Raw genomic sequence first — 15,805 nt, 5'->3', positions numbered from 1 at the left:
ATTGGATGGTTGCTCATGCCCTTTAGGCATTTATTGTGTCCTGCACATATGTAAATAAAATATTTAATGTACCAGGTTCATACATATATCATATGTAGATCACACATATTTCACATATGTAAGTTTGTGATATATAATCACAAAACAGACACATGCATGTATATATAACTCTATATACATGTACAAAATGAACATTAAGCAATGAGTCTAATCCATCATTTGAAATATGAAACTGGAGGGTCTCAAGCTCATAAACTCAGAGGAAGCAGGGCAGTTGTTTAAATTAGCATAAGTGACAGAGCTACATGGTTATCAAATGTTAAAAGTATATCTTGGAAAAGTCAGCATATGATTGTGTAGTTTCTGTTAATCAAGAAGGAGAGTTTGACAAAAATGGAGAAAAATATCTCACAGGCCAGACCTGAGAAACCTGAACTTAGGGAAACACTTGAGATCTGTGACTCATAGTAAACACAGGCCCCATAAATGATTTTTAACGATTTTTCTGGCAAAAAGAAAGGGGGTGGATGAACATTAACATTTCCTCATTCAGTTTCCCACTTTGAAATTGGCGCAGAAAATGTAGGAGTCACCAGAGGAAGAGCTTTCTTTCTTCATATCTATGGTTTTGCTATTCAAATCCTTAGTACCCACCTGACCCACTGTGGATAAGCAGTCGGAATGATGAATCTTTATCCTCCACCATTCCCAGAAACAAGTATGGGTCTTTAATAATCATGATGGTCTAAGGGCAGACAGTAGAGCCACCCACCGTGAGACTGAATCATATAGTGACTAGACACACGAGGGCATGTGACACTTAGAAGAAATTAAGGCAAGAAAGACACTTAGGAGATGGTTCATCAAGAGCTGATGGTGACTCAACACAGGACGAGCAACTATTTTCCATCTACCTTGATAATTGTGCAAGGAAATGAACCTTGTCTAATTTGATAACCAGGTATTTATCAACACAAACAATAACAAGAAAAGAATGCTGCATGTGAGGACAGCAGCCCCTCAGCAGGGTATAAAAGGGGATGTGAGCAGGGAGACTCCCACTTCCAAACCTTCCAACCCACCTTCTTGTAAACCCATCCAGAACCTCCACCTCTGACACCATGGTCAACTCCTGTTGTGGCTCTGTCTGCTCTGAGGAGGGCTGTGGCCAAGGCTGCTGCCAGCCCAGCTGCTGCCAGACCACCTGCTGTAGGACCACCTGCTGTCGCCCCAGCTGCTGTGTGTCCAGCTGCTGCAGGCCCCAATGCTGCCAGTCTGTGTGCTGCCAGCCCACCTGCTGCCGCCCCAGCTGTTGCATTTCTAGCTGCTGCAGGCCTTCCTGCTGCCGCCCTAGCTGCTGTGTGTCCAGCTGCTGCAGGCCCCAGTGCTGCCAGTCTGTGTGCTGCCAGCCTACCTGCTGCCGCCCCAGCTGTTGCAGGCCTTCCTGCTGCCGCCCTAGCTGCTGTGTGTCCAGCTGCTGCAGGCCCTCTTGCTGCATCTCCAGTTGCCGCCCCTGCTGTGGTAGTTCTAGCTGTTGTGGATCCAGCTGCTGCCGTCCCGCCTGCTGCATTTCTAGCTGTTGCAGGCCTTCTTGCTGCCGCCCCAGCTGCTGTGTGTCCAGCTGCTGCAGGCCCCAGTGCTGCCAGTCTGTGTGCTGCCAGCCTACCTGCTGCCGCCCCAGCTGTTGCAGGCCTTCCTGCTGCCGCCCTAGCTGCTGTGTGTCCAGCTGCTGCAGGCCCTCTTGCTGCATCTCCAGTTGCCGCCCCTGCTGTGGTAGTTCTAGCTGTTGTGGATCCAGCTGCTGCCGTCCCGCCTGCTGCATTTCTAGCTGTTGCAGGCCTTCTTGCTGCCGCCCCAGCTGCTGTGTGTCCAGCTGTTGCAGACCCCAGTGCTGCATCCCCACCTGCTGCCAGATTACCTGTTGCAGGACCACCTGCTGCCGCCCATCATGCTCCAGTGGTTCTTGCTGCTGAGCACTGTCACCCAGTCCCCTGTTCTTCATCACCCTCCACTTGTGATGTAGACCATTAGTGAGAGGAACCCCAAGATGCCACTCAAAGCCTTTGTTCCAAGTGATAATAATTCCGGCCTCCCAATGTACTTACAGCTGCTGGACTTTTTAATATCTCTTTACAACACGTAAAAAGTTTGTGTCTTCTTTGACATCCGTCAACTCTCACCTTATCCCAGTAGAATAGTTTGTTGTCTGCCACAGTTTTAAAATGGAGATTTTGTATTTGTTAAATAAATACAAAATTGTAGTTATGCAAATATAAAGATACTATGTTTCCTTGTTTCTTCTTCTGAAATGGTTGTCCCCATATCTGAACTTCTACTTAGCCCATCTATAAATAAACAAATTACATCAGGTAATTTCTAGCATTTCCAGTCTCTGCTCTGTTCCCTCTGTATCTTCCTCCCAATGCAGGAAGATGATCTCATAGGCCATGTATGTACTTATAAACCCTGTTCCTGATTTCTTTCTCTGACCGGAGGGTTGGTTTAAAAAGGAAAGTCAAAGCCTCTAGGCAGAGCACTCTAGCAGGGAGAGGGTGGGTGAATACATGTTCTTTCTCCCTCCCACTCAAATGCACATGTGTCCTCCCATGTCTTGAGAGGTCTTGAGTAGTTTGGACCACTGGTGCCTCCTTGGGTGTCCTGCTCATTCATTCTCTCTCTCTCTCTCTCTCTCTCTCTCTCTCTCTCTCTCCTGGGTTTCCTCATCCCTGTTTTAATGACTTCTCTAATTCCCTATATCGTGTTCTAGGATTATTTCTTACATGAATAGCTTTATAACCTTCAACATTGTGCCATCTAATGAGAATATACATTCTAAGACCCTCCAGCTAATCTCAATATTACTGCTATTCAATATATTTTCCACAGAATATGGAGATCCCATGTGTTCTAGTTTGGTCTCAGTTGCTGTGATAAATACTATATCCCTAATCAACTGTGGAGGAAAGCGTTTACTTCAGCTTACAGTTCACAGTCCATCATAGAAGGAAGCTGAGACAGGGACCTAGAACCAAGAACTAACACAGAGACCTCAGAATAATTCTACCCTACTGACTTGCTTGCTTTCTTATACAACATTGAGCCACCTTTTCAGGTGTAGCAACACTCATTTCCACATAACTCACTAATCAAGAAAATGCTTCACAAACATGTCCATAAGCTAACCTAATGAAAGAAGTTCCTCAGTGGAGGTTGCCTGCACTTTGCATCAAGTTGGCAAAATTTAGCCAGCATGGTTTAAAGTCGTTTCAATTTGGTGGCTAGTGAAATGGTATGTGTTAGGCATATGTTCTTTTTTTTTTTTTTTTAATTAACTTGAGCATTTCTTATGTACATTTTGAGTGTTATTCCCTTTCCCGGTTTCCGGGCAAACATCCCCCTAATCCCTCCCCATCCCCTTCTTTATGGGTGTTCCCCTCCCCATCCTCCCCCCATTGCCGCCCTCCCCCCAACAATCTAGTCCACTAGGGGTTCAGTCTTAGCAGGACCCAGGGCTTCCCCTTCCACTGGTGCTCTTACTATGATATTCATTGCTACCTATGAGGTCAGAGTCCAGGGTCAGTCCATGTATAGTCTTTAGGTAGTGTCTTAGTCCCTGGAAGCTCTGGTTGCTTGGCATTGTTGTACATATGGGGTCTCGAGCCCCTTCAAGCTCTTCCAGTTCTTTCTCTGATTCCTTCAACGGGGGTCCTATTCTCAGTTCAGTGGTTTGCTGCTGGCATACGCCTCTGTATTTGCTCTATTCTGGCTGTGTCTCTCAGGAGCGATCTACATCTGGCTCCTGTCGGCCTGCACTTCTTTGCTTTATCTATCTTGTCTAATTGGATGGCTGTATATGTGTGGGCCACATGTGGGGCAGGCTCTGAATGGGTGTTCCTTCTGTGTCTGTTTTAATCTTTGCCTCTCTATTCCCTGCCACGGGTATTCTTGTTCCCCTTTTAAAGAAGGAGTGAAGCATTCACATTTTGATCATCCATCTTGAGTTTCATTTGTTCTAGGCATCTAGGGTAATTCAAGCATTTGGGCTAATAGCCACTTATCAATGAGTGCATACCATGTGTGTTTTTCTGTGATTGGGTTACCTCACTTAGAATGATATTTTCCAGTTCCAACCATTTAGGCATATGTTCTTGTATCTTTCTTTTATTTTATTTTGTGCTATCTTGGTTATACTAGCTATTTTTGAGATTTTTGTTACTTTTAATTCTCAGTAAGGCCATTACTGTACAGTACTATTAAAAATATACTTCAATGTCTCTCTTAGTTGGGGTTTTACTGCTGTAAACAGACACCATGACCAAGGCAACTCTTACAAAGGACATTTATTGGAGCTGGCTTACAGGCTCAGAGGTTCATCCCATTATCGTCAAGGTGGAAACATGGCAGCATCCATTACATGGTACTGGAGGAGCTGAGAGATCTACATCTTCATCTGAAGGCTGCTAGCAGAATACTTACTTCCAGGCAATTAGTTTAGGGTATTAAAGCTCACACCCACAGTGACCCACCTACTCCAACAAGGCCACACCATTTAATAATACCATCCCCTGTCCTGAGCAAATACAAACCATCGCATTCTACTCCCTGGTCCCCATAGGCTTGTTCAAGTATATGAGTCTGTGGAGGCCATACCAAAACATAGCAATACACATTTAGTCCAACTTCTAGAGTCCCCACAATTAACAGTGGCAACAATGTTAAAAGTCCAAAGCTCAAGGTCTCTTTTGAGATTCATCCAATCACTTAACTGTAACCCCCAAAGCAAGACAGGAACCCAGCTGGGCAGACTCCAGACTCTGCATCTCCATGTCTGATGTCAAAGCGGTCTTCAGATCTCCAACTCCCTTTTCTTCTTTGTTGACTGCAACAGACATCTTTCTCCTGGTCTGTTTCCACTACCTTTTAGCAACTTTCTTCATCAGATAGCCCATGACTCTGGCATCTCAAATGTCTTGGGATCTCCAGGGCAACTTCAACGTTACAGCTTCTTGTTTCAATGTTTAGCATCTACACATGATCTTATGGGCTTCTCCAGCTCTGCCCTGTGGAGCACTCTAAGCTCAGGTTGATCCACTCCACTGTGGCTGCTATTCTAGATGATCATCTCATGGTACTGGCATCTCCAATACACTGGCAACTTCCACTGCAACTAGTCTTCACTAATGGCTTCTCATAGGCTCTCTTCATAGTGCCAAACCTCAGTCCCCTTCAGTCCTGGGCAGTCAACTGCAACTGAGGCTAGACCTTACTAATGGCCTTCCAAAGCCTCTCACAGTGCCAAGCCTCAGCTGCTCTTCACGACCCCTTCATGCCTTCAAAACAAGTACCTCCCGGGTGACTCTTACACATTACCAAGTACAGCTGTAGCACAAGGTTTAACATTGGCCATCTCTGCAACACAGCTTCTTTGTGCTCTCAGACATCACTTTTCACCTCAGTGATGCTGGTCTCTTCTTAATCACCACTAATTTCTGAGTTCAAACTAACAAGTATTAATTGTCCCAGTAGTCCCTTCTATGCTGGACTCAAAAGCCAGAGACAAGTGGACAAAGCTGCTGAGTTCTGCTGCTTGCTGGGGCTGAAGCATGGCCACCTTGTTCTATTAGTTATTGCTAGCTTCCTCTTTTCCGATTCCCTCACTGCCTAAGGCCTTCATTTCATTACGGCTGCCACTCAAACGTGATTTATGAAGTTCAGAGAGATCCATGTTTTGCTGGCAACTCTGAATTTTCTGACCAACTGTGTGGAGAAAGATCACTGGCCAACTCTCTGTATCGAAATATATGCACAAAGTGTTCCAGAAAATTGTTTTCCCACCTTACATCTTTTCATAGAAATACTGGTGCCAGATGAATTAATTAAATGAAAATATAAACTAATATATATCAGAGACCAATGGAACAGGATTTTTAAAATTATTTATCCTCATATGATTGTACCTATGATCATTCAACATCTGATGTGAGGATAGCAAGGAAATTATCTACTCAGTGTACATATGAGAAATACCAGAATAGATCGCTCACATGCAATACAGGCAAGCAATGATGACAGAAATTTATTCAAATTCTGGAATATTTGGGCAGTAGCTCAGGATTTTCCCTGATGTTGGAAACCTTAGCTGCTACTTTGATGTAGCTGTACGTTTGATGTCAATAGATTTCTGATGGAAGGTTGTAAAGAGATTGAATGAGCCTTAAGGGACTTTAGAAAATGAAACATGGGTCTGTGAGCATGCTTTAGGTCACCAGAAAAACCAACATGAGCTTGAATGGGTTCAGCCCACCTCCCCCATCAACAAAACATAACCCTTCTGTGATGGTTTGCATATGTTTGGCCCAGGGAGTGGTACTATTAGAAGGTGTGGCCTTGTTGGAGGAAGCGTATCACTGTGGGAGTGAGCTTGGAGAACTTCCTCCTAGCTGTCTGAGGATGCACAAGTCTGTCCCTGGCTTCCTTCAGCTAAAGATGTAGAACTCAGCTCCTCCTGCATCATGCCAGCCTGGATGCTGCCATGCTCCTGCCTTGAGGAAATGGACTGAATCTCTGAACCTGTAAGCCAGCACCAATTAAATGTTGTCTTTTATAAAAGTTGCATTGTTCATGGTGTCTGTTCACAGCAGTAAAACTCAAAGACACCTTCTTATCCCTCCTTCCACAAAGGGTCAACTAGAGGACAACAAACTGTTCAATCACCATGGATTGCTCTGCAGGATTTAACATGCTACATCACATAGCATGGCCAAAACTTGCTTGCTTGCACCTTGTCTGTACTGAAATCTTAACTGAAATCCATACTGAAAGAAACAAAATACAGATAAAATTATTGCTTTGAACTCATAATAACCGGGATAAAGAATAAAAGATAGAACAAGGGGTTGGAGATTTGGCTCAGTGGTAGAGCGCTTGCCTAGCAAGCGCAAGGCTCTGGGTTCGGTCCCCAGCTCCGAAAAAACAAAAACAAAAACAAAATAAAAAAAAAAGATAGAACAAATGCTTTTGACCTTATACTGAACTTGTAAAATGATGGAAACATAAAAACTATTAAGTTAGTTAGGAGGATTGATAGAAAAACATGTAACCAAAAACTGTGCCAAACCTCCATTTTGTGTACCAATTTTCTCCTCTTTTTTGAATGAGGAAATGCCTCGTAGTATGTAGAGAAATATATCTTAGGTGGTATGAATAGATAGAGAGAAAAACTAAAGTTGGTAGGGCATGCTCACTATAGCTTTGCTTTATCCACCAAATGCATGAATATGTATGTATGTATGTATGTATGTATGTATGTATGTATGTATGTATGTATGTGTGTGTGTGTGTATGTGTATGTGTGTGTAAGAGCTTGGTCACTAAAGTTTTCATCTATCCCCCAATGTGCGAATCTCTATAAGTATGATTGTCTCTTTGTCTGTCTTTCTGTCGGTCTGATTAATACTCTGTTTTCATGTATGTATATATGCATGTATTTATATGCATATGTATGGATGTATGTTTATATGTATGTACATGTCTGCAGGCCTGAAGGTGAAATTTAAGAGCTTGTTGACAGGAGCTTGCTTCTATGGGAGTGCATTGCTTGATATAGTAAGTTTATGATTTTGAGTGTATGGCTGGACAGTGGTGGACAGTGGTGGACAGTGGTGGACAGTGGTGGACAGTAGTGGACAGTAGTGGACAACAGTGGTGGGCAGTGGTAGACAGTAGTGGACAGTGGTGGACAAGTGCTTGACACTGGTGGACAACAGTGGTGGACAGTAGTGGTTGACAATGGTGGACAGTGGTGGACAATAGTGCACAATGCTGGACAAGAGTGGTGGACAGTAGTGGACAGTAGTGGTGGACAGTGGTGGACAGTGGTGGACAGTGGTGGACAACAGTGGTGTACAGTAGTGGACAGTGGTGGACAATGCTGGACAGTAGTGAACAGTCCATATTTAGTTCTTGGCAACTTACAAGGATTTGCAGGACATCAGAGCTTATTGCCATTCATAGACAAAAGCAGCCCCAGATTACTCAGTTTGTTCATATAAAAACTACCAGCTGCAGTTATCACAGGAGCACATAAAAGTTACTTTCAGCAGTGGGTCAAATCACTTAGTCCAAACTGGTTTCTCCTCAGGTTAACCTATGGCGTTTGAACTGGCTTTTCTAACCTGAGCCCTTTGTGTTCTCCAAAAGATACCAATCCCATGATGCCATGGTCCTCATTTCATTGTTGCTGCCTTCAAACATAATTTGTGAGGTTCGGAGAACAGCACATTTATCTGTATTCTGAATGTTTTGCCCATCCGTGTGGAGAAGGTTCACTGTCCAACATTCTGCCTTGAAATATGAGAGACTCAAGACTAAAGGACAATAGACTGTTGAATCATCATAGATTACAATGCAGGATTTGACACTGTCCATCACATATCATGGCCAAGTCTTGCATGCTTGCATCTTGTCTTCACTGAAATCTTCCCAAAATTGAGATGTAATACTGTAGAGAGCCTGTGCACTGAGGCTGACTAGCACGCTCCCGAGGTAAGCATAGAGATGATTCCAAAAGCACAATGTCATCTGTTACACTGGCGGACATCTTGAGAAAGAGAACTCTTTGAAGATCCAGTGTTGATTCACTGATGGCAGGTACTGCAGTCCACAGAGAATGTCCAAGTTTCCAAAAACTGCCATCTTGACAAATACATTTGGAGTAATCCTGAGATTCTCTCACATATTTCCTACTTTCTCTTTCAGTAACTGTACTAGAGACAACACTCCAACATCCTATTTAAGAGAACTGAAGTAAACCATAGTCTTAGGGTCATTTGGCTAGGCGGGCAATTTTTCTTAATTATCTGAAGTTAGGGTCCTAATGAAGTGTAGGTCACCCAGAGGAACTAGAAGATATGAGGTACCTCTCCAGGAGAAAAGGTCCAGTTTCGACTTGTGAAAGAAGCAAACACTCTAGGTACACTTCCTCTGAAGACTGTCAAGGGATAAAAGAGAGTTAGTTTGGAATTGCATTTAAAACACTCCACTCCAATGACTGATAATTGGGTCTAAGACGAGATTATGTGTCACTGACATAGATGAGATTAATGAATATTGTCTTCCAGTCTAGCTTGTCATGCTCCTTGTCATGTTAACAGGTCTAATGTGGATTCTCTTTCAATATACACTTCTCATAACCACCATCCCAGAAAAACTACACAGAAGAGCATTGGCACTCTCCACAGCCATCTACAGAAGGGCAAGGTTGTAATGGGCTCTGTGTCCTCATGCCAGTGGTCTTTCATGCACATATACTCTGTACCAAGATGGCCCATTATTTGTGAGCCATCAGACTAATGAGGCCTGTCAATCTTGAAGGGAGGCAAGTTATGCCAAAAAATGATCTGAAAACACAGTGTGTGAATACCAAGAACATCCCTTGGAAGCCAAGACAGGCCAAAGTCCTTCTCATAGGCTTCTACTTCCATGGAAATTGATTCCTCACCCATCATGAGTAGAAACCCATGATTTGCTTGCACCATGAATACTGACTCAGGAGCAGAATCTGGACTCTTTGGATAATTTATTTACACACAATTCATCAGGAGGAAGGAATGCTGAAGTTGAGGACAGCAGATCCTCAGCAGGGTATAAAAGCACACCTGGGCAGGCAGAGAGGCTGCCAAAGCATCCAAACTAACTTCTAACAACCCAGACCAACTCTCCATCCTCTGACACCATGCAGTGTTGTTGTAACCCATGCTGCTGCCAGCCATGTTGCTGCCAGACCACCTGCTGCCAGACCACCTGCTGCAGGACCACCTGCTGCCGCCCCTGCTGCTGCCAGCCCTGCTGCTGTGGATCCAACTGCTGCCAGTCTGGCTGCTGCTAGACCACCAGCTGCAACCACAGCTGCCACTGACACCCCTACTCTTGCCCAACCTGTTCTTGTAGGTCTTGCTCTGGAGTATGCTCACCCACTCTTGACCCCTGCAGCATCAAATAGACCTCATGTGGATCGCTTGTATCCCAGACTCAGAAAGGCCTTTCTATAGAGTTTGCAACAACTCATAGTTTTTGGGTCCAAATAAATATGCTGCCCTATCCCTTGCTTCCCTTCTCTGAAATAAACACATTCCCCAACCTTTCTCTGCACTTGGGAAACTCTCATCTGGAAATTGTAAATCCTTGGCACTTTTAAACACTGGGGATCTTCCCCTATTTAAATAAAGGTGAACTCCATACCAACCCCAATAACAAGTGTCAGGAATCTTCATTTTTTTTATTTATGTCAATACATGGCCCTAAATTGGAGAAACACCATCAATGCACTGTGGAAACAACTGCAGCAGACTTTGTCAAAATGTTCCTTCTGTTTGTTTGAGAGTACAAACACATTTGAATCTAGAGATAGATATAGATGAGTCACTCGATGTCTAGTGGTGGAATCCTTGGGTATGAGTTTGGTCAGTATATTTTTTGGAGAGTTTTATAGGTAGGGAAGTCGTTTGTGTTTCAGAGTCTCATGAATTTCTCAGTTGGTTCTCTAGCACCATTGGGGTAGCTCCACAGGGCAGATATCAACACTTGCAACCTATCTGTGCCCAGCTTCCTGCATCCATTGTGACTGTCTTGAGGTACAAGTCATACCTTAACCCCAAAGCAAAAGTCACAAAAAAACACTGTTCTCATGGGTACTTTGGATATGAGGCCTCAAATCTGGAACTCTACAATGCTTGAGTCCCCAGATACTTTTCCTGTGTTCTTCTTAAAGCCATGGATGACATTAAGGCCAGGAATGCACACAATTACTCCTTGTTTGCAATCCTAGATCATAGATCTGCCCAAACTGTTCTTGTAGGTCTTGCTCTGGAACATGCTTACCCACTCTAGGCCACTGCAGCATCAAATAGACCGCACGTGGATCACTTGTATCCCAGGCCCATAAAGGTCCTTCCACAGAGACTTCTGCAACTGATAATGCTTGGGTGCAAACAAATATGCTGACCCATACCTCGCTTCCCTTCTCTGAAAGACGCACATTCCCCAACCTTTCTCTGTACTTGGGAACCTCTCTTCTTGAAACTATAAATCCTTTAGACTTTTATCATCGATTTAAATATTAGGGATTTACCTCTATTTAAATAAATGTGACCTCTGTACCAACACCCAATTACAAGTGTCATGAATCTTCATTTCTCCTTAATGTCAATACTTGGTCCTAAACTTGACAAACAGTTCCATCATCTCTGCACCGTGACTAGAACTGCAGCAGACTTTGTCAGATGCTCCTGATTCTTTTGTAGTACAATTCCATTTGAATAAGCAGATAGAGACATAGATAGATAGATAGATAGATAGATAGATAGATAGATAGATAGATAGATACATACATACATACATACATACATACATACACACATACGAGTCACTGAATCTCTACTGGTGGAATCCTTTGGGTATGACTTTGGTGAGTACATTTTTGGAGAGTTGCACAAGTAGGGCAGGCTCTGGTGTTTCAGAGTCTTGGGAATTGCTCAGTTGGTTCTCTCATCTCATTGTGGTAGCTCCAGGTGCCAGATGTAAACTCTTGCAGCAGATCTGTGCACAGCTGCCTGCATCAATTGGCACTCCCTGGAGGTCCAAGTCATCCATTATCCCCAAAGTGAAAGTCATACAAAATACACTCTTCTCTTAGGTGAGTTTTGAGGCCTCAAATGAGGAACTGTACAATCTTTCAGTACACAGATGTTTTTTCCTGTGTTCTTCTTGAATCTGAGGGTGACATGAGAAGCAGGAAGACAATTATCCTAGGTTCTAAACCTAGATCATAGAGGAAATTTCAGGGTAGAGATTCAACTACTTGGAAGTGAATCTGAAGCTGGCACAGGGGTGGGGAGGACAAGGAGCACTCACTCTTCCTCCCTCTTAAAGAATACGATGGTGTGCCCATACATTTTCTTCAACCTTGTGAGTACTTGCTTGCAGTGCTGAACGTAAGACTGGATGTGCTGTTTTTTATTTCGCTCTATACAACACTTTTCATGTTCTTTTCCAGCCACAGTAGATTTGGTTTAAAAAAAAATACTAAAAGGGAAACGCCATGTAGGAGGAGCTGCAGTGGACAAAGGACCTACTTGGAAAATACCCACTGTTTTTCATGCCTGTGTGGGGTGTGCCTTATGTTGGCACAGCCCCATAGTTCTTGTCCTGGAAGTGTTTCTTGAAGCTGATGTGCATTCTTATGCTTATCATTGCTGTGGGCCTCATTGTTGTGACATTGTGTGATTGTGCAATGAAAGACACTCTCTGGCATTTGTCTTTTTCAATTGATTTCTTATCATAAGATGTATGATGGAGGAGCTTTTCCTTGATATGAAATTTTTAAACTTATGATATAAATATTATTGCTTTCAACTTATAATTAATACAAGAAACAAATGATAGATAAACTATTGCTTTGAATTCATGATGAGCAGCATAGAGAATAAAAGATAGAACTCATGATTCGAACTTATACTGAACTTGTAAAATGATGGAAACATAAAAACTATTAAATTAGTTAGAAGGATTGTTAGAAAACCATGTAATAAAATATTGTGCCAAACCTCCACTTGTGTACTAATATTCCCTCTCTTCTGAAGGAGTAAATGCCTCTAAGTTTGTAGAGAAAATGATCTTAGGCAATATGAGTAGATTGAGAGCAAATCTAAGTTGGTGGGGCATGCTCACTACAGCTTTGCATTATCCACAAATTATAAGCATATGAACCTATATAAAATAGTACAAGCTTGGACAATGAAGGTTGCATCTATCTCCCAACATGTGAATGTCTATAAGTCTGATGATGTCTCTGTCTGTCTGTCTCTCTGACTGTCTAATACTCTGTTTTCTGGTATCCATATATGAATGTATTTATGTACATATGCATGAATGCATATTTACATTTGTATACCATGTATGTAGGCCAGTAAGGTAAGTTATAGTAGCTTGTAGATGGGAGCGTGCTCTAAGGGAGTGCACTGCTTGATCCAGTAAGTTTGTGTTTTTGAGTATATGAATTCTCTCCATCTTTAGTTCTTGGCAACTAGAACTTATTTTCAGGCAAAGCCACGAACAGTCCCAGATAACTCAATTTGTTAATGTACAAACTAACACCTGCCATTGTCAAAGGGGCAGATGTAAGTTGCTTTAGGCAGTGGGCTAAATCACTTCATCAAAACCGGTTGGTTTCTCCTCAGGTTAACCTATGGTGTTTTACCTGCCTTTTTAACCTAAATACTTTGTGTACTCCCACAGATACCAATTCCATGATGCACTGATCCTCATTTAATATTTGCTGCTCTCAAACATATTTTGTGAGCTTCAGAAGCCTGCACATTTTGCCGACAACTCTGAATTTTCTGCCCACTCATGCAGAGCAAGTTCACTGGCCAACTATCTGTCTTGAAATGTATGCACAAGAATGATACAGAGCCCTGAGGAACTTTCGAGAATCAAACATGGGTTGTGCGAGCATGTTTTTGCTCATCAGGATTCCAGCATAAACTTGAATGAGTTTAGCACAGCCTCCATCAACAAAACATAACCTTTCTTACCACTTCTTCCCCAATGGCTCAAGACTACAGGACAATACACTGTTGAATCACCATGGATTGCACTGCAGGATTTGATATCGTCCATCACATACCATGGCCAAATCTTGCATGCTTGAATATCTTGTCTGTACTGAGGTCATGCCGAAATTGAGACCTACTGCAGTAGAGAACCTGTCCAATGAGGCTGACCAGCAGACCTCAGAGCTAAGCATACACAGGATTCCAAAGACCTAGTATCATCTGGTAGAACAGCAGACATCTTGGGAAAGAGAAGTCTTTGGAGATCCAATGTTGGTTCAATGATGGCAGGTACTACAGTCCACAGAGAATGTCCAGGTTTCCCAAAGCTGTCATCTTTTACAAGGTACATTTAGAGCAATCCTGGGATTCTCTCACACATTTTCCTACTCTTTCTTTCAGTATCTGTACTAGAGACAATAGCCCAATGCCTTATTTAAGAGAACTGAGTCAAACCATGTGCATAGTGTCATTGGCCAGGATGGATTACGTTTCTTAGTTATCTCATGTTAGTGTCCCAGTGGAGTGCAGGTCCCCCAGAGGAACTAGAAGATATGTGGCACATGTAGAGTAGATAAGGTCCAGTTTGTACTCCAGCAAGAAGAGAAAATCTAGGTCCACTTCATCCAAGAACTGTCCAGGGATTAAAAAAAATGGTAGTTTGAAATTACATTTAAGACATTTCACTACACTGACTGATAATTATGTCTAAGAAACAGATTGTTTATCCCCCACATGCCAGAGGATGTTAATGAAGGTAGTCTGCCAGTGTAGCCCATTATGTGCCTTGGACTTTGGTTGGGATGAATTCCAGTAATTAATAGATCTGATATGGAACTTGTTTCATACACATGTCTTAACCACCATCCCAGAAAAGCAACAGAGAACAGCATTGGCACTACCCACCGCCATCTATGGCAGGGCAAAATCCTATTGGCCTTGGTACCCTCATGCCAGCATTTTTTCATGCTCATATTCACTGTACCAAAAGGTTCCATTATGTGTAAGCCATCAGACTAATGAGGCCTGTCAGTCTTGAAGGGAGGCAAGCTATGCCACAAATCAATGTGGAAACTCAGGTTGTGAATACCAAGAACATCAGGTACCACTTCCCTGGGAAGCAAAGACAGGCCAAAGTACTTCCCATAGACTTCAGCTTCCACTGAAATTGATACCTGACACATCACGGGAAGCACCTTGTGATGTGCACTCACCATGAATACAGACTCAGGAGCAGAATCTGGCCTCTTTGGATAATTCATTTACATACAATTCATCAGGAGGAAAGAATGCTGGACCAGAGGACAACAAACCCTCAGCAGGGTATAAAAGCACAACAGGGCAGAGAGACTGGCAAAGCATCCAAGCCACCTTCTAACAACCCAGACCAACTCTTCAGCCTCTGACACCATGCAGTGTTGTTGTAACCCATGCTGCTGCCAGCCATGCTGCTGCCAGATCACCTGCTGCCGCCCCTGCTGCTGCCAGCCCTGCTGCTGTGGGTCTAACTGCTGCCAGTCTGGCTGCTGCTAGACCACCAGCTGCAACCACAGCTGCCATTGACAATCCCTGCTCCTGCCCAACCTCTTCTTGTAGGTCTTGCTCTGGAGCATGCTCACCCATTCTAGACCACTGCAGCATCAAGTAGACCTCATGTGGATCACTTGTATCCCAGGCCCAGAAAGGCCCTTCCACAGAGTCTTCTGCAACTGATGATGCTTGGGTGCAAACAAATATGCTGACTCATACCTCGCTTCCCTTCTCTGAAAGACGCATATTCCCCAACCTTTCTCTGTACTTGGGAACCTCTCTTCTTGAAACTATAAATCTTTCAGACTTTTATCATCGATTTAAATACTGGGGATTTACCCCTATTTAAATAAATGTGACCTCTGTACCAACACCCAATTACAAGTGTCATGAATCTTCATTTCTCCTTAATGTCAATAATTGGTCCTAAACTTGACAAACAGTTCCATCATCCCTGCACTGTGACCAGAACTGCAGGAGACTTTGTCAAAATCTCCTGATTCTTTTATATACAGTCTCATTTGAAAAAGCACATAGAGACATAGATAGATAGATAGATAGATAGATAGATAGATAGATAGATAGATACATACATACATACATACATACATGCATGCATGCATAGATACATAGATGCATAGATGCATAGATGTATAGATACATAG

At 43.1% G+C, this 15,805-nt stretch overlaps 1 protein-coding gene across 1 annotated transcript; it reads left to right on the top strand.

Moving 5' to 3' along the window:
• The first annotated feature begins 1,077 nt into the window (after nucleotides 1-1,077).
• LOC148003106 (uncharacterized) lies at nucleotides 1,078-2,346 on the top strand. Its single transcript, XM_087575127.1, has one exon. The coding sequence runs from the start codon at nucleotides 1,122-1,124 to the stop codon at nucleotides 1,971-1,973; it is 852 nt and encodes a 283-aa protein (XP_087431253.1). The 5' UTR covers nucleotides 1,078-1,121; the 3' UTR covers nucleotides 1,974-2,346.
• Nucleotides 2,347-15,805: the final 13,459 nt, after the last annotated feature.

The sequence above is a fragment of the Rattus norvegicus genome, chromosome 10 (genome assembly GCF_021556685.1).
Source record: "Rattus norvegicus strain SHRSP/BbbUtx chromosome 10, alternate assembly SHRSP_T2T, whole genome shotgun sequence".
In the NCBI taxonomy this organism is placed as follows: domain Eukaryota; kingdom Metazoa; phylum Chordata; class Mammalia; order Rodentia; family Muridae; genus Rattus; species Rattus norvegicus.
The sequence above is the reverse complement of the archived record's forward strand: the minus strand, read 5'-3'. Positions and strand labels throughout refer to the sequence as shown.

What these genes read in the sequence shown, in the direction of transcription:
- LOC148003106 (XM_087575127.1), top strand. Translation starts at nt 1,122, where the DNA reads ATGGTCAACTCCTGTTGTGGCTCTGTCTGCTCTGAGGAGGGCTGTGGC.